This window comes from Parus major, chromosome 5 (genome assembly GCF_001522545.3).
Source record: "Parus major isolate Abel chromosome 5, Parus_major1.1, whole genome shotgun sequence".
NCBI lineage: Eukaryota > Metazoa > Chordata > Aves > Passeriformes > Paridae > Parus > Parus major.
In genome coordinates this window covers 59,402,616-59,421,601 of record NC_031774.1, presented here as the reverse complement: position 1 = coordinate 59,421,601, position 18,986 = coordinate 59,402,616, and the positions used below count along the sequence as shown (strand labels likewise).

At 48.9% G+C, this 18,986-nt stretch overlaps 1 protein-coding gene across 3 annotated transcripts in view; it reads right to left on the bottom strand.

Moving 5' to 3' along the window:
- Positions 1–282: 282 nt before the first annotated feature.
- Positions 283–18,986, bottom strand: part of ERO1A (endoplasmic reticulum oxidoreductase 1 alpha) — a 20,479-nt gene continuing 1,775 nt past the window's right edge. Inside the window, exons 1-17 of one of the 3 annotated variants that reach the window (XM_015630569.2) lie at positions 18,907–18,960; positions 16,362–16,489; positions 11,859–11,978; positions 10,499–10,582; positions 9,079–9,117; positions 8,021–8,097; positions 7,856–7,929; positions 7,081–7,201; positions 6,658–6,695; positions 5,869–5,880; positions 4,743–4,769; positions 4,504–4,596; positions 3,072–3,318; positions 2,152–2,221; positions 1,924–2,010; positions 1,496–1,629; positions 283–762 (exon numbers count right to left, since the gene is read on the bottom strand). In XM_015630569.2, coding sequence (XP_015486055.1) covers positions 702–762; positions 1,496–1,629; positions 1,924–2,010; positions 2,152–2,221; positions 3,072–3,318; positions 4,504–4,596; positions 4,743–4,769; positions 5,869–5,880; positions 6,658–6,695; positions 7,081–7,201; positions 7,856–7,929; positions 8,021–8,097; positions 9,079–9,117; positions 10,499–10,582; positions 11,859–11,978; positions 16,362–16,376 — 1,299 coding nt within the window. In that variant the 5' untranslated portion in view covers positions 16,377–16,489; positions 18,907–18,960 and the 3' untranslated portion in view covers positions 283–701. Of the gene's footprint in view, positions 763–1,495; positions 1,630–1,923; positions 2,011–2,151; positions 2,222–3,071; positions 3,319–4,503; positions 4,597–4,742; positions 4,770–5,868; positions 5,881–6,657; positions 6,696–7,080; positions 7,202–7,855; positions 7,930–8,020; positions 8,098–9,078; positions 9,118–10,498; positions 10,583–11,858; positions 11,979–16,361; positions 16,490–18,906; positions 18,961–18,986 lie in introns of those variants that run through there. The other 2 variants (XM_015630568.3, XM_019006986.2) reach the window with 2 other exon arrangements.

Here is an 18,986-nt window from a genome sequence, read left to right as displayed (position 1 = left end):
GCTTAGGTGGGGTTTCCAGCAGCACTGTCCACACCCAAGCCTGTCCTTTGTCCCTGCTGCAGTGTTGGATGGTGGATGGGGCAGAGGGTCTCACCCCAGGGGTTGTGCCCAGCCCAGGAGGGACCCTCTGCCCTTTCCCAGCAGCTCTGCCCCGTGCTGGGCACATCCTTTCCCATCTCAGCATCTTCCCAGCCTCCAGCAGGTGCAAGGAGCAGCAGGAACTGCCTGTCCCCACAAGAAGAGGAATTCTGAAGAAGAGGAATTCACCCCAAGCTCCTACAATCACTTGAAGTTGTTTTTTTGTGCAGCAGAAGTTGGTGAAGACACACTGTGAGTGAGGGGCTGGTTGGAATGATGGAGCAGACAAGGAATTTCCCCCCAGTTTATTCTTTGGCACAGTTCTTGCCCTACCTCCAGCTTCCAAAGGCAAGGCCATGGGTCTGATCCATCCAAATAGCACAGCAATATTTCAAAGAGTTATTCCAAATGATCTTCCAATATATAAAATAAAATTTGCATATAGTCCCCACTTTTATACAAAAAAAAAATATAGCTTTTTTTTTTTCTCCCTTGTACAAAATATCTCCTCAGCAGGTTACAGACAATCATGGGACAGGAGCCCCAGCAAGTGGTTTCCATGGTTTAAATCAGAGTGGTGGAATGATGGTGTTTATCCTCAAGTCTCTCTTTCTCCACTGAATTCACCGCATGTTTTGTAAGATATTCCTGAAGTTTTCCAGTTCTTTCACGCTGGTTGAAACCCTGTGTGCAAGGAAAGCAAAAGGGAAACGTTCCAGCAACATTGATGCAGTGAATTATTTAAAATCTGGGAGAAAGGGGCTGTAGCAAGCAAAGCTTCAAGCAGCTCTTGGGAAGAGAAGATTTGGGATTCCAGCTAAATTAGGTTGAGGTTACAACCAGGCCCTTCATTAATCCCCCTGCCTCTTTTTAAAGCAAACACTGGGAATCACAGTGGAATAGGATGTTAAGGAATTCATCCTTGGAAAAACCTGTTTGCCAGAAACTCCTGGTCCCTCAAGATCACAAAGAGCTCATGTATAACCAGAGTGTCCTGAAATCCCCTCCTAAAGGCCTCATTATCCTCTTTTTCTGACAAAAACTCCTCATCCAGAGAGGCTGGACTGCTGGATCCCTGTTAAATTCAGTCATGATCTGGGAATGAACTGCTGGAGAGGCCTAAGGAAAGCAGCCCTTGCCAGGGACAATGTGCTCCCAGGACAGAGTCACACAGTCCCTTCAAAATGATGAAATCCTTTGTATCTTAGCATAAATGCTTCCCTGAATTCCTTACAGAAAGGTAGAGTACAAAAAATACTTTAAATCATTCCAACTGTTGTACTCCATACCAACACCTGGTACCAGACTATGCCAAGAGTCCCCAGCAAAACTGCTGAGAACTGACTGAAATTAGAGCTGGAACTGGATGTAACACAGCAGCTCATGCAAAAGCAGAGGGGAAAAGTCTCAAACTCACCTTCCAAAGGCATTGAATAAGGCCACAATTTCTTGTCTGGTCAGCTGGAATCCATAGGAAGGGCCGCTCTCGGGAATCTTTTCGATGAGGTTCTCTGAGAAGAGGATCTTCAGCGCTGTGCCCAGGCCCTGTGTCTGTGCAGGGATCAAAGAGGATCCTTCAACAGCAGCATCCAACCCTCCCTCCACTTGGGCAACATCATCTAAACAGGGCAAGAGGGATTCACTTAACCCAGGCTCTGCAGCCCTCCCCTCCCCTGGGTTATCCCACTTTCCCAGGCTGAGCAAGCTGGAATCAGCTGCCTCCTGCTGCCTGCACAGGTAAGGAATCAGCAGCCCTGAGCTGTACTCAGGAGCTGATTGGTATCCAAGGACCACATCCACAGCAGTCCCAGCACCAGAGCTCCCAGACACTGCTGAAAATCTCACCTGCAACTTCCCCCACAGCCGACACTTGATGCAGCCAACACAGTCCATGATCTTGGAAATATTCTTAAAGTGCAGCCTGAACTCCTCCTGAGGGAAAAGACATTCATGTTGGTCATGGTGATACACTAATTAGGGCTCCTTCCAGGAATTAATCTGAATTAATCCTGGAATTCAGTGGGACTGAGGTAGGGAAAAGCCTCCTGCAGTGGGGTCCTTGGCAGAATTTACCTTTAGTTTAGCAGCTTCCTTTTTGTTCCCTGCAAAGAAGGAGTTTTCATCGAAATGCAGTGGGAAGGACCTGGAAGGGAATGGTGAGAGTTTGATTTCTGCCCTGGTTGGTTCTGTGGCTGCAGTCAGGGCTGGGGATAAACAGAGGTAGGAGCCACTGGACATTTCCAGAGGTGTTTTAATCTGACATCCAATCCCAAGGAATGGAACGAGATGATTTAAGGTCCTTTCCAACCCAAACCACCCTGGGATTCTATTCTCTCTTCAATTTGAGCTGGCATCTCACCTTGGAGACATTTTCAGCAATTGCTCAATGGTTTTTAAGCAATTTCAGTATTTTCTGACAGACAGAAGCACAGGAGGGTGACAAGATAAATCAAACATGGATCACTTTAGGAGACACTCATTTCTGTCTGGTTCCAATATCCTCCATTCCTTTTACTCCAAACTCCAGCCAACAGCCCAAACCTCTGTTACCAAGATATTTAGGATGTTTTTCTAGTTGCAAACACGAAGCCAGGCCTGGTATCCCACAGATGAGTCACACAGGTAGCCAATTTTAGGGCTGACACGTAGGCAGTTATTAAATTCAATTCTGCTAAATCCAAAAGGCAGCTGAGGCTATTAAACCGTGGGACTAATTAAACTGTGGGACTAATTACCCAAATTCTGCAATTTGCATGCAGATATTAATGTGTTCCCAGCAAAACTTCACTCCTGCTCATTGGAAGGAGGCTGGAGTAGATGACCTTTAAAAACGTCTTTTCCAACCCAAACCATTCCATATTTCTACGATTCTACTGCACAAATCACTCCAGGAAAGAGGCCAGAACCTGCCTTTCTAGGAGCTCTATGTGACAGGTTCAGCACACTCAGAGATGGTGCCAGAGCCCCTGTCCCCAGGTACTGAGTGCAATTACTTGGCCAGATGGAGGATTTCCAGCAGCAGGTGTTTCATTTCTGCATCCCGGCCGCTGTTCCCGGTGTACAGCTGGAAACCCGGGCGCTCAAAGAAGGGCAGCACTTTGGAGAGGGCCCTCAGCTCAATCAGGTACAGAAAATAGAGGTTCTTGAGTCTTCTGGGCCCTTCCCCACTGGTGAGGACTTCATCAAACCTCTGCTGGAACTCTGTGATGTTGGGGCCCCATTTCTTCTCTGACCACGTATCTGAGACAGTAAAAAAAAACCCCAAAGGCAAAGAGGGAAGGGGTTTAGTTCTGGTTCATCTCCTCCCTCCAGGGAAATGGTGAAATGGGATTCCAGCCAGGGAGATCCCAGCTTTTCCAAGTCACTGACCCAAAAACACTGAATCATTAAGGTTGGAAAAGATCTCCAAGATCAGCCTTTGACAGAGTCCAACCTCTGAGCGCCACATCCACTCGTTCCTTGAACCTCCTGGGAGGTTCCACTGCTCCACCACTTCCCTGGGAAGCCACTTCCAATGCAGGACAACCCTTCCAGTGAAGAAATTTTCCCAAAAAATGATTTTAACTTGCAAACTAACTAACCCCAGCAAACACAAAACTCCTGCAGACTTTTTGCAGGTAATTCCTGAAACTTCCTAATGAACAAGAACACCTTAGGAGAATTCCTGATGATATGGAAAAACAAGAATGGAGCAAACTGGCCTCTATTTTCCATTTTCAAGCCCACAAAGAATATTTCTGTTGCTTATTTTACCATGTATTTAAGATTATTCTATAAAATACATAGTGGAAGATATAAAAGTCATGCCAAGCTGATGCTGCAGCCCCAAATCATCTCCTGTCTCTGATGTTTCCCACATTATCCCAGCTCCCAGTTCCAACCTGGCCTGACTCACATCAAGGTGAGGTCCAAGTGGCCTGTAGACACTTAAATATAATTATTTAGTTAAATCTAAATGATTTGCCCAAATTCCAACAGGTATCACCTTGATTTTCAAGCCCAGGGTTGAAACTGGGATTCCTCACAGGTATTTATGGACCAGAGCATGGGAAGGAAATGGGAATTGCTGCTGGAAATGGACCTGGGGAAAGCCCAGCCAAGCATTTCCCAGTCCAGGTGAGGTTATTGCTGAACTGACCATCATAAAACCAGGCTGGGAAGGGACAGCCTCAATCCACAGATAGAAACCCACTGCAAAATAACCCTGGAGGAAAGGAGGGAATATGTGCTGGAAGTCCTGGTACAGAGCCTGGCCCAGCCCCTGTCAGACCTGGAGGAATGTGGCAACTGCATCCCTAACCCTGCTGGGAGAGCACAAACAGGCCTGAATCCTGCTGGAACAGGCTCCAAGCAGCATTTAGCAGAGCCATGGAAGTGTCAGCTCTGGAGAGAGGCAGCAAAGCTGGGGCAGGGAGCAGGATTTACCTTGCAGGAGGTACCTGGCGCTCAGGTGGATGTTGATGCTGGCGTGGAGACCAGAGATGAGCCTGTAGAAAGCTCTTTTCTCCACACAGACCCCTGCAAAGAAAAGGGCAGTTTGAGACATTGAAAGCACCCACTGGAATTTCTCCTGGCTGTGAGGCAGGAATCTAATCCCACCACCCACTCCATGGCCATTTCCTGTCCATCCCAAGAAGAGCAACCACGTTCAGAGCAAGGATTACCTTTGAGCCACTTGTAAAATGTGTGTCCTGGAAAGAAAGGAAAAACCCATCAGTGAGGGTACAGCCCAAGCCTGATGCCCTGAATCCACCTCCCAGGCCCCCAGAGGACCCTCTGCCCACTCCAGTTGGAAGAAATCGGGAAAGGAGGATGGAAAGAGCATGAAAAGAGTTTTCCTGCCCCTCCTTGTGACTGATGATTCTCTAACACGGCGTGGTAGCAGCTCAAAACAGCACGTGGGCTTTCCCCAGGGGGCTGGGGGGGCAGAACAGCCCAGTCCTGGCAAAAACAAGGATCAGGGATTGCTTTCTTCTTCTGGGCAGAGTGAGGAGAGGGATATTTTTATAAAACAAACAAACCAACCAACCAAAAAACCACAGAGTGCAAGCAAGCGTGTAGAATCCCACAAGTCAGGGTTTCACTCTCCCTGCTCTGTGCATGGAAGTGATCTGGAGATGAGGATTTGGGGATGGTTTGGAGACAAAAAGATGCTGTGGAGAATGGAGAACTCCAGGGAAAGCCTTTCCCAGGGCCTGAGGGAGCTCAGGGCACACAGCTCCTACAGCTCCAGAGCCTGCTGGGATTATGAGTCTGTTCAAAGCTCTCTCAGTAATAACCACTGAAAGAAAAACCCAGGACAATTCTTGTTCCCAAAGGCTTCCCACACTTGAGTGATTGCCTTCAAACTGGACTTGTGCTGTTAAAAAAATGCTGGTGGACTTTTTTAAGCCCTTCATATAAGGAATGGCTGGGCTAGGGAGGTCACAGGGATCTCCTCTTCACTCTGCTGACCAGGGACAGGAGCCAGGGCAGGGCTGGAGCTGAGCCAGGGGGGTTCAGGTTGGATTTCAGGGAAAGATTCTTCTCCCAGAGGGTGCTGGCACTGCCCAGGCTCCCCAGGATGCCCAGGCTGGGATTGTTGGGGTGTCTGTGCAGGGCCAGGAACTGGACTCCATGATCCTGGTGATCCCACTCAGGATTTTCTATGATGCCATGACTCTAATTTCTGGTTTGCCTGATTAATAATTTTGCTAAGCAGGTGCTTTATCTGATGGCACAGCCTGTGAGAGCAGGATAAAGACACCTCATTTGTTTCTGTTATCAGTAAAAACAAACAGTGCCACTCACCTCCATCATCTCCTGGTGGAAAAAAGCACAAGTGGTGGAGGGAGAGAGAGAAAAAAGAGGATGAAAGCATTACATACAACCAAAATTAAGCTCCAAAAGCACAAGCACTGCTCTGTTCATCTGCTCTGACAAGAGAAGGCTCCTCTCCAGGGAGGTTTGGAAATGTTCTGAACACAGAAAACTCCGAGTGCAGCAGTGAGGACACCGGATGAGCAACGGTGCTGAGTAACCTGAGCAGTGCAGGAGGGATCAATATTTGCAAAGGAAGTAAAACCTGATATTTCCAGGGACATTGTACATCTCCTTCAGCAGGAGAAGGGCCACTCCTTCACACCAGGGTCAAAGGAGGGGGGGAAACACCTCCATAATTTAGGGGGAAATGAGGAGATGGTGGCAGAGGGTTCTCCTGGAGGGTGATGATGTTCTCATGGCTTGGCTCTTGGTGCTTTCCATGGAGGATCCCAGCCAGGTTCTCATTTCAGTCCATCACAGATGCTTTGGCACTGCCAAGTACAGACATCAGGCACCCAGGGAGAGCTCAGGGGTCAGCCCTGCTCCCAGTCCCTCCAAAATTCATGTTTTTTTCCCAGGACTAGAAGATCAGACATACTTTTTCCACAATCAATGCTAGAAAAACCCACTTCCAGGTGCCATAAAATTCTACACTTGCTCAAGAGCTACAAAATATTTCTCATCCAGCAGGAGAAGGAGCCCAGAGAACATTTACTGTTCCTGGAGCTGGGATCAGTTCACTACTAACCCACTCAGTGAGATAAATAAATGACTCACCTGTGTCAGATGCCAAAGGTCTTTTTACATTCTGAGGCCTAGGAGGGGAAATAATATCATTTAAATAAGAGATGTAAATAAGTTACAGTCTCTTGTGTGCACAAACAGAGCAGAGCTACTACTTCTGCTGTCAAACAGCCTGAGAGGATCTAAAATCCCCTTCCATGCTTTAGCTTTGCTCAGGAAGGGAAAGGATAGAGCAAAATGTGAGTTTCTCTGGGGTTTTGGTGGTGCTTTCTTCTTTTTTTTTTTAGAAAAAAACAGGCAGGAAGACTCAAGTGTCTTCTTTTGGGACAGCCACATGACTTGTCCCTGGTGTATCCCACCCTGCACAGGCACTGGAGCAAGGACAGGAGGATGAGGATTCATTTCTGCCCCTCTGCACAAAGCAGGCTTGTGGAACTTGTCCCCCAAAGCACCTACTTGAAGCAGTTTTCTTCATAAATACTGTTCCAAATTTTCCAGGCATCTGGCCCCTTGTAGCCAGTGTAACGTTCTGGATTCAGGAGTAAATCCACGTACTCAGCATCAGGAGAATGGATGTCTGTGGAGCAGAGTGCTGGGTCAGTGACAAACATTTCCTGAGGGAAAATGACATTTTCCAGGGCTGATCCAGCCACCTCTTGCCCACCTTGCTAAACACAGCAAGGTCCTGAGCAGCAAGGAAGCTTTATCAGAAATATTTGTGCATTATTTTCAAAATACTGAGGTTGGGGTGGTGGAAAGGAACAGAAATGCTATTTTGCTAAAATATTACACTCTGGCCAGGAATTGGTGCTGCTCAGCCTGGAGAAGAGGAGGTTGTGTAGAGACCTCACAGCAACATTCCAGGATCTGAAGTGAAGTGGGAGAGGAGCTCCACCTCAGGAACTGTAGGGACAGGACACAGGGAATGGCTTCCCACTGCCAGAGGGCAGGGATGGATGGGAGATTGGGAAGAGATTCTGCCCTGGGAGGGTGGTGAGGCCCTGGCACAGGGTGCCCAGAGCAGCTGTGGCTGCCCCTGGATCCCTGGAAGTGTCCAAGGCCAGGCTGGACAGGGCTTGGAGCACCCTGGGGTAGTGGAAGGTGTCCCTGTCCATGGCAGGGCTTTAAAGTCCTTTCTATCCCTTCCAGCCCAAACTATTCCATGATTTAAAGTTCTGCAGAAGTGCTTAAACCCCACTGCAGCCCTGCCAGCTCCCCCAGGTGCCCGTACCATCAGCCTCACAGAAGCTGTCTGAGGAGTCGTCGTGCTGTGCCCACTGCAGCACTGCCTGCCGCGTTTCCTTGCTGCAAAAAACGTGGGGGAAAACTCTCAGAGCGAGCTCTGATCCCAGCTCTCCTTCAAGAAAAGGAAGGATTATGGCAAAAGAAGTCAAACCTCAAAGAGTCATCAACAGCTCCGAGTCTCTTGGCTTCTTCACATTCCTCAGCGAGGTTATTGGCTTCTTCTGAGTACTGGGTTGGAAAGCAAAGGGGTGGGGAGAGATGAGGATTAAAAAGGAAGATTTTTGCTGTTTTAATTTAGCCTTCAATGCACTATCCAGGTTAAGCCCCAGAAACCCTTTCATGATTCACCCCAGGCTGTGTTTGCACAGGATGGCTGCAGATACCTAAAGGTTTGTGCAATGCTGATGAGTCCTGCAGGGACTCGGGGCAGCCTCCGGCGCTGCCATAGGAGCTTTTTGTGCCTGGTGACATCTGCTCTTGGAGAGATGTCAGGAATACCTGGCTCCAGACAGCCACCTCAGAGGCTCTGTGGCATCCCAAGCACTTGAAGAGTGAAAATTTAGGCCTAAAGAGCATCTTGACAAATATTGACCCATGCTCAAATCCTGGGGGCAGTTCTGGGCCCCTCACGACAAAAAAGATTTTGAGGGGCTGGAGTGTGTCCAGGGCAGGGAATGGAGCTGGGAAGGGTCTGGAGCACCAGGAGAGGCTGAGGGAGCTGGGAAGGGGCTGGAGAATTGCTGAGGGAGCTGGGAAGGGGCTGGAGAATTGCTGAGGGAGCTGGGAAGGGGCTCAGGCTGGAGCAAAGGAGGCTCAGGGGGCCCTTGTGGCTCTGCACAAGTCCCTGGCAGGAGGGGACAGCCGGGGGGGTCGGGCTCTGCTGCCAGGGAACAGGGACAGGAGGAGAGGGAACGGCCTCAGGCTGGGCCAGGGGAGGTTTAGATTGGATATTAAGGAAAATTTCTTCATCACAAGGGTTTCCAGGCATTAGAAGGAGCTGCCCAAGGTGGTGCTGGAGTTGCCATCCCTGGAATGATCAAACACCACGTGGATGTGGTACTTGAGGACATGGGTTAGTGATGGCCACGGGGGTGGTGGGCTGACAGTTGGACTCAGTGATCTCAGAGGTATTTTCCAACCTTATCAGTTCAATGGCACAAAACTGGACCACAAAATAAACCTCATCCTTTTGTGCTCAGACACACCCACCTTGTAACTTCCAGATCTGATTCCATCAGGGATTTCATCCTGAAAGACAAAACAAAGCCTGTGTCACACGTGGGGCTGCTGAGAACCTCTCAGCCCTATCTTTGGGAAAGGTTTGGGATGTCACCACAGCTGCCAGAGGTGAGAAGGTGACCAAAACACTCAGCCCAGCTTGCAACACACCCAACTCCTCCCCAGACCGAGGAGAAGCAATGTTCCTAGTGGTTTATTTTTATTTTTTTTTTTTATTTTTGGCAAGATTCCTCTTCTCCAAAGGTCTGCAGCCTTCCACAGCTGCTACATCAGGTTCTGCTTTGCTTATCCGAGCAGGAATTTGGGGAAGCCAAACTCCAGAGGAGCTGCAGATGCCTCTGGTCAGTCCAGGTCTGGCATCACCTTCCTGGCAGGAGCCCAGCTGCCTCCTCAGAAGCTCCTGATCCATGACATTCCAAACTTCCCTCTGACCATTCCATCATGGAATGTCAGCCCTGCCAGCCCCACACAACCAGCCCCAAAATTCTTCTCAGCTTCCATTTTCTCCAGGAGTAGGAAGGTGATAGAATCACTTCTCCAAGAGCAAAAGCTGTGATGGCAAAGAGAAAAATTAAGCAGTTAAGAGTTATTTTTATTGATTTCAGGGTGAAATGGACCCAAATAAAAATAATTAAGAACAGCAGGGACAGTCAGTTCTTAAAATAAGAACAACTTTCAGCTAAAACTTAGGTAATTGTAACATAACTCCATCACATTAGTCATAATCACTACCAAAAATAGATTTTTTTTAAGGAAGAAAAAGTATTTAAACAACATTTATGGTTATTTTGAGGTGAAAAAAAACCCATCATCATTCTATTTTAGAACCCAAGAGGGAGTAAGACAGTCTGTGCTGGCTGTCAACACCAAAACATGAGATGTCCCCAAAGGGACCACCAGCCACCAAGCTGTGATTCCCTCACCTTCTCACCCCCTTCTTTTTGGGCTGTTTTCTTACAGCTGAAGGAACAAAACCCTTTTGTCCAGGATACAGGGACAAGAGTGGGAATAGGATCCATTCTCCTACAAGAAGAGGGCTGCAAAACTCTTAGTCAAATTCATCAGCCAAAATTAACACAAAAACAATAATGGGTTTGCCCTAAAAACTAATTACTAATGGAAAAAAAATTAAAAAGGACCAGGAGAAGTTTTTGGCTGTTTGCAGAGGGTCAGCTATTAAAATCCCAGCCTGTCTTGAAACTTTCAGAATTTAGTATTTTGGCCTTTCTTATTGTGTTGCTGCACCCATGAAAGACCCATCAGAGCCCCAGTTTTTCCTATAAGTAAAATAACAAGATTCAGTCACTTGTCTGCTGTTTCCTCTTGGTCTGAAAAAGTTAAATTAAAAAAAAAAAAAGAGAATATGTAAAAGAATGGATTTGGTACTTACAGAGGGGCAGGGCTGTACAGCACAATCTCTCATTCCACAGTGACTGTTGTCATCCCAAAAGGGACAAGGTTTCTGTAGATTTACCTGCAAATAACACATCACCCTATTCAATACCACAGCTCCCCCATGCAGCCAAGCCAACCTTCCACTCCCCATTTTCCAACAGAAATCCATGTTCTGCACTTGTTTGTTCCCACACCAGCAGCTCCTTGCTGACCCAGATTGATAACATCACTCATAACCTTGTTATCAGCACAGGTTATCCTTTTAATCCTTGCTTGGATCTTTCTGCTGGTGCTTTCCCACACAGACATTTCCATAATTCCAAAATGTTCTGAAGGCCAGAGCTCCCTCTGCTCTGGAGCCAGGCTGGGAATGGAGAGCTGGGAATGTTCACCTGGAGAAGGGAAGGATCCAGGGAGAGCTCAGAGCCCCTTGCAGGGCCTGAAGGGGCTCCAGGAGAGCTGGAGAGGGACTGGGGACAAGGGATGGAGGGACAGGACACAGGGAATGGCTCCCAGTGCCAGAGGGCAGGGCTGGATGGGAGATTGGGAATTGGGAATTCCTGGCTGGGAGCCCCTGGCACAGGGTACCCAGAGCAGCTGTGGCTGCCCCTGGATCCCTGGAGGTGTCCAAGGCCAGGCTGGATGGGGCTTGGAGCATCCTGGGATCATGGAAGGTGTCCCTGCCATGGCAGGGGTGGGACTGGATGAAACCATTCTGGAATTCCAGGATTCTACACTTCATTCAGACCAATCTCAGTATTTCTGCTACAAATCCCAACCCTGGAATGGGGAAGGACATGAGCTTCTTCATCAAATCACAATTCTTCTCTTTTGTGAGTTGGTAACAAGTAACATTCTTCCAAAACAATGAACATTTAACAAGATTTGGTAAGTTTGGGAGAGAGGGGGGATAAATCTGACTGAATGGGAGCAGAATCCAGCTCATGGAATCGAATCCATGGAATGTCTGGCAGCAACAGTCACCAGTGAACCTGAGTGTCTGTAACTAATCCAGGTTTTCCATGTCAGTGGGGAGTCACTGTGAATCCTCTCATTATGGGTCACTGGTCATCAACATCTTTAAATCACAGCTCACCAAAGGAAGTCCTCTCATTAATGTGTTGCTTAAGAGAGGAAAATGGATAAGAGAATATCTTTGAAATCCTCTTAGAAGTACATTGCATCTTGTTAAGGTTCTCCTCATAACAGAAGGGTCCAACTTACTGATTGCAAAAAATTTGGGTTAAAATGCAGGAGTCTGATTTTTAAAAGATCAGCAATAAGTTCATGGGAGATTTAAAAAAAAAAAGTACAGCAGCACACAAAGAAATACAATTCTTGTAAGAGAAAATTACCTTGTAGTATCTAAAATAGTCACTTTCCAGGAGTTGGTTCAGTCTAGGAAAAAGTTTGTAGTTGTTGAAGGCATCGATGGTTTCTACATCACAGGTGCAGTCATCTAAATAACCAGTAACCTGGGGAAGGAAAAAACCAATAAAATCAAAACTTAAAACAACAAAAATAATAAATTAAATATAAACAACTCAGCCAGAACTTTTTAATACTGCAAACAATAAAATAATTAATCATTTCATTTCCTTTTCCCAGTGAGTTAAGTTTAAGCAGAATGGATATGGCTGCTGTGAGAGCTGTGAGCCATGGGCTGCCAGCTCAGGATCCCTCCTGGATGAGGCTCAGGAAGCATTCCTGTAGGATAACACAGATGGGAGCAGTTAGGCAACAATGACACGATGACAGCCCTGAGAGAAAGTCCTTGTTGTTAATCAACAGGGTCTGATTTGATCAGCACCACAGCAGGTTGATGAGAGGGATGGAGCAGATCTGTGAGGAAAGGCTGGGAGAGTTGGGATTGCTCAGCCTGGAAAAGACAAAGCTCCAGGCTGACCCAACTGCAGCCTCCCAGTACCTGAAGGAGCTGACAGGAAAGATGGGGAGAGAGGATTTAAAAGGGATGGAGGGACAGGACACAGGGAATGGCTTCCCACTGCCAGAGGGCAGGGATGGATGGGATAGTGGGAAGGAATTCCTGATGTGAGGGTGGGGAAGCCCTGGCACAGGGTGCCCAGAGAAGCTGTGGCTGCCCCTGGATCCCTGGCAGTGTCCAAGGCCAGGCTGGATGGGGCTTGGAGCACTCTGGGATAGTGGGAGGTGTCCCTGCCATGGCAGAGCTGGAATGGGATGGGATTTAAGGTCCTTTCCAACCAGAACATCCCATGATTCTGTGATTATCTGCAGCAGTCCCTCTGCTCGTCTCAGAGAGCCATTTGGCACGAAAACATCTGTTCTAAATCTGATGGATCCTTCTTGCATCATCCTGAACAGCTCAACAGGCTTTGTGCAAGCCCTGAAGAAGAAGAAAAAACACAAAGAAAGAAGCAGTGCAAATTCAGCTGTGGTTTCCTGACACATCCATTACTGGCTGATGACAAAGTTGCTCAATACAGAAGTAGTTTTGCTTCCCCCACACCCCCAGTGAGTCCTTGAGGAAATCACTGAATCCTGGAATCATTCAGGCTGGAAAAGTTCACTGAGTCCAAACATTCCCCCACCACTGCCCCATGTCCCCAAGGGCCACATCCACAGAGCTTTTCAATCCCTTCAGGGATGGGGACACCACTGTCCTGGGCAGCTGTGCCAAGGCTGGACAACCCTTTCCATGAAGAAATTTTCCCCAATATCCAGTTTGAACCTCCCCTGGTGCAACTTGAGGCCATTTCCCCTTGTCCTGTCCCTGTTCCCTGGCAGCAGAGCCCGATCCCCCTGGCTGTCCCCTCCTGTCAGGGACTTGTGCAGAGCCAGAAATTCCTCCTGAGCCTCCTTTGCTCCAGGCTGAGCCCCTTCCCAGCTCCCTCAGCTGCTCCTCATAATTCAGCAAGAGCTGCACAATGACTTAAATGAAACCATTATATTTACCACCATGGAAATGGAGCTGAGAGGAGGATGGCAGAAATGGAGCACAGAGTCACATGAAATGGGGAGGTGGGGGAAAAAATAGCCAGAATTCCCTACCCCGCTGGAATAACTCTGTTTTGTTGAGGCAGCATGATTTGGAGGCTCACTCATATTTTAAGTGTTTACACTGAAGCTCAGTGTGTCACCCTCACACATTTACTGAATTCTGTCCTGCATTTTGCATGGTAATGAAGATTAACAGTGATTTAAGATTTCCACTAACCTGAATCACCCTTGTAAAAATAAACAGTAGCAATTTGCTAATCCAGTTACCCAATTTAAAGCTGTTTCAAAATTATATATACATTAAAAAAAAACACACATCAAAACAACAAACCGCAGCAAGCCACCAACCAACCACATTTTTATTTCCTGGAATCTTGGCATCCTTCAAGGCAGGAAGCTTAAAAGGTTGGGTCTAAAAGAGGCCTACAAAAAGATTTGGGAATAATCTTCAGCTGCTCTCTGTATGCACACTTGACAAAGATGTCACTCCAAAGTAAGGGGGAACATTGGAGCCCCCACTGGAAGCACCATTTGGGCCAGGTCTGTTCTGGTGACCAATTCAAGCCAGAACCAACCTCATCCTGATTATAATCCAGAGTGAAGCACTGCAGAAGATCCCAAAATCCTTAGGACCGGATGGGGGTCGTGTTTTGGAGCTCTCCAAATATCAGTTTATTGGTGGGATCAGCCTCAGGGTCACCCTGAACACATCCATGGGGGCAAGGGGCAAAGGAGAAGTGCTGGGAAAACTCCACCTCTGCTCAATCCTTCTTCCTCCAAGGATTTCAGTCAGACTGGGCAGAAATGGGCAATTTCCCCAGCCTGTGTGTGCCCAGCCTAGCAAAGCTCACAGCCAAAGGAGCACAGAAGAGAAGCAGCACCAAGAACATCCAGAGCTGAGGCTCCTCAGAGCCCTGGTGAATGCCCCCAGCAAACAGCTTTAAGCTGAGCCACTTGGAAACTCAGGGAAGTGCCAGTGTCAGATCATTTGGCAGGATTTGGTTTTCATTTCAGAGGTTCCCTTTTGCTCCATGACCATCCCAGAACCCATTTTTCAGCCCTGGATGCAGCCAGACTCACTTTGGGACTTCACCTCCTGCTGCCAGAGCAGCTGAGCTCTGGCACGTGTCAGACGTGCCCTCCAGTGGGTGGTACCTTAAAACACTTCCTGCCACCCCACAAACAAAATATTTACCCACATCTTCATGTGCCAATGAGAGCAGTTGTTTGAGATAAACCATGGATGGATCCAGTCCCCAACACGTGCCATGGTGAATCACCAGCTGAGGGGTTTGCTCCACCCGCCCTGGGTGTGAGAACCTGGCAGGAGGCTGAGGGACAGGGCTGGGCTTTCCCAGTGGGAAGAGATTCAAGGAGCAGCCGGGACAGACGCGGCAGGAGCGGCTCCGGGTGCTGAGTAAGCTCTGATGGTGATGTGCTCACAATCCCGAAATCCCACGGACCCACCTGGTGTGCTGGGAACACCGACACCAGGGACTGTGCAATCCCTGGGTCTGGCCTCTGCTTCAACCTCCTTCCCCTCCATCCCAGCCTCCTGTCAGGCTGCTCTTCCCACCTCCTTCTGCTCCCCTGAGTGTCGCAGGAACATGCCCTGAGCAGTGGATTTCGGGATTTCTTCTCGCTATGTCCCACACCACAGCCAGGCAGGAAAGGAAACCTTTTTCCTGCATCTCCCACTACAGCCACAACAGGGCACAGGAAAGGGAATGCCACAGAGGTTGAGAGGTTGGGTTTAGCCTGAAAAGAGCTTCCCTGCTCTTCTGGACAAGCCACAGCAATCCCAGGCTGATGGTGAGCAGATGCCTTCCCTGCTCCCTCAGCAGAAGTTTCCTGGCACAAAGGAGCTGGACTTTGATGATCCTTGTGGGTCCCTTCCAACTCAGGATATTCTATGATTCTATGAAATGATCTCCCTTTCATCCTTGCCAGTGCACTTGGAATAAGTTGCTGGCAGACAGTCATTCCTGCACATGCCCTGGAAACATTACCTGCCATTCCAGGTGCTTTATCCCCATCTTTTGCCCAGAAAACAAGGACTAGGTTTTCCAGAACTCGCTCAGAAGCGAATTTCACATGGAAGCCTCAGGATGGGGCCAAACCACAGGGCCTGAAGGGCTGCCACAGCATCCCAGAATGGTTTGGGTTGGAAGGGAGCTTAAAAATCATCCAGTTCCACCCCCTGCCATGTGCAGGGACACCTTCCACTATCCCAGGCTGCTCCAAGGCCTGTCCAACCTGGCCTTGGACACTTCTAGGGATCCAGGGGCAGCCACAGCTGCTCTGGGCACCCTGTGCCAGGGCCTGCCCACCCTCTCATCAGGAATTCTTTCCCCATATTCCATCTCTGTCTGCCCTCTGGCAGTGGGAAGCCATTCCCTGTGTCCTGTCCCTCCATCCCTTGTAAATCCTCTCTCTCCATCTTTCCTGTCATCTCCCTTCAGGTACAGGAAGGTCACAATTAGGCCACCATGAAGCCTTGTCTTTTCCAGGCTGAGCAATCCCAACTCTCCCAAGCTTTTCCTCACAGGAGAGCTGCTCTCATCATCTTGGTGGCCTCCTGGACTCGCTCCAACAGCTCCACATCCCTCCTGCTCTGGAAGGAGCACAGAGCAGGACACAGCATTCCAGGAGGGATCTCACCACAGCAGAGCAGAGCAGAGGGGCAGAATGTACCTCCAAAGATCTGCTTCTCTCCACCTGGAAACTTCCTGAAGCTACCCCAGAGACACTGGGGACTGTGCTAGGAATGAATTCCTGCCCCGGGGGCTGCCGAGCAAACACCAATTCAAGAGGAACGCAAGGACAGCTTGAAAGCCTGCCCAGGTACCGAGGAGGAAACTCTCCATGCCCAGACTCACCCCTAATGACAGCATCCTGCCCACAGAAACACTCCCAAAGGGAACCAGCCCTCCGCCAGACCGGAAATCTTGGCAAAATCCCCATCTGCCAAACACCTGCAGCACATCCTTAATGCAGCTGCATCAGCCTGTAAACAGCAAATGAACAATAATTACCAGGAATATACAGAAGAAATCCATGGCTGACTAAAGCTGTGATGCAAACAGGAATATCTCGAGGGGGGGTGAGCTGTCTGTAAAGTTTGAGGGGATTTTGATATTGGAATGTTAATCAGAGCTCGGAAAGCAGAAAACAATATTTGAAACACAAGCATTTGTAGCAACAGATGGATGTTCCTAATAAACAGTTTGAGGACTGCTTGGACTGTGAGGGAGATCAAATAACAGTGACAAAAAGCAGGTGAGGCATTGCCCTAGGTGCAGACAGACAAGAGAGCAACACCCATTCCAGAATCACAGCCTGCTGAAGTCAGCACTTGGAATATTGCTGGAGCAGCACTCCCAAAAGTGGCCCTTGTCAAGTGTCCCAGCACAGGCTGACACACAAGTCAGAACTCTCCCAGACACCCCACATCAAGGCTTCTTCACCTGAGGAGCTCACGAGGCAGCATGAGATGGTTGACAGGAGGAAACCAAGAGCTGTACCAGGCCTTCAAGGAGCCAAACAAAGGAGGGCAAACCAGATCATTTAAGGCTGGCCCTATATTTTCTTTGGTGGCAAATAAAAACCACCAGACCAGTTCTGCACAAGAGAATCAGCAGATTATTTTTAACCAAAAGATGAGGCAGCCCTCAGGTGTGATTTAAAAGGTTTGGTGGTTAGAAAGGCTGAGAAATGCTGCCTTACATGACACCATTTCCTAAAGGTAATAAAGAATCCTGACCTAAACATTTGCAGGGAAAACCAAGCTGCTCCACAGAATGAAAAGTGTGTTGCACAAAGCACCACACCAGCTCCTCCAGCCCAAGGAAAAGATCCTTCCAGTCAGTGCCATGCCAAAATGCCAGTTCAGTTAGTGGTTACAGCTCCTTATCCCATTCCACGCTCCTGACTCAACATTAAATCCTTAGGAGACAAACTTCTCTGCTTACAGGAAGCTGCAGGGAAAAACCCTGCAGAGATCCAGCATCTAAATGCATGTTTTTCAATGCTTTATCAGCAGAGCTTTTATTTACCATTTCCACAGGAAGCTGAAAGTGTCAAGAGCCACTCCAGACGGCAAAGCCAAAGCCAAAAGTGTAATTCCATTTGTGTTCTTTCTCCACTCTCAATTCCTAACCCACATTTAAGGACTAGAAATTTAATACAGCAAGAGCAGCCTTTATAAAAGCTTCCTGTTTTTAAAGGCAACAAAATAAAGGACTAAAGACATTGTGACAGACATCTTCACTCCTTGATCTTGAAAATGTGCTTTATCACAGGAATTATTCAGGTTGCAAGGGACCACAAAAACCATCTTATGTCCATGGCAGGGACATCTTCCACTATCCCAGGGTGCTCCAAGCCCCATCCTTGGACACTTCCAGGGATACTGGAGTAGCCACTTTGTTTGTGCAAAGCTGTGTCAGAAGGAACTGCAGAGTGATCTCTTCCTTAAATCCAGATGCTTGGTCGACTGTACCCAGTTCTCTCATTACTGTACCTCAATAGAAGCTGCACTGAGAGCACAGTGACACACCTGGCACACAACAGGAAGAATTAACCCTGGAAGAGTTTTAGGGAGCAGAGCAGCCCAGCTCACTCCTGGGCATGGCAGGGCAGGGTGGCAGGAGCTTACTGCAGCCAGGCTCTCTCCTGGACAGCAGAGCTGGGAGAACAGCAAGGCAGGAGAGGGGATGAAGCAGTTCCCAGGGATAGCAATGATATCCCTGAAACTTCCCAGGAGAGGCATCTGGAGAGCTGGGGAAGAAATGCCCAACAAGTTGGAGCACTCCCCTTTTCTGATGGGAGCAGTTAAGATGGTATGGAAGAGAACCACAGAATCCTGGAATGGTTTGGGTTAGAAGGGACTTGAAAGCGTATCCAGTTCTACCCCCTGCCATGGGCAGGGACACCTTCCATGATCCCAGGATGCTCCAAATCCTGTCCAGCCTGGCCTGGGACACTTCCAAGGATCCAGGGGCAGCCACAGCTGCTCTGGGCACCCTGCGCCAGGGGCTCCCAGCCAAGAATTCCCAATTCCCAATCTCCCATCCATCCCTGCCCTCTGGCACTGGGAGCCATTCCCTGTGTCCTGTCCCTCCATCCCTTGTCCCCTCTCCAGCTCTCCTGGAGCCTCTTCAGACCCTGCAAGGGGCTCTGAGGTGTCCCTGGAGCCTTCCCTTCTCCAGGAGAACATTCCCAGCTCTCCCAGCCTTCCACACAGGAAAGCTCCTGCAGCCCTCGGAGCATCTCCGTGCCCTGCTCCGGACTGTCCCCAGCAGAGAGAGCTTCCCGCGCTGGGCACCCCAAGACCTGCCCACTGAACCCATGCCAACCCCTCAGCTCCCCCGGGACCAGCCCAGCCGCCATCCCGCTGGCATCCCGTGCCCGGGCAGTGCCCACCTGGCAGAAGCAGCGTGGCTCGGCTCCGCGGGGCAGCGCGGCCGGCAGTGCCAGCAGCCCCAGCAGGACGATCCCCGCCG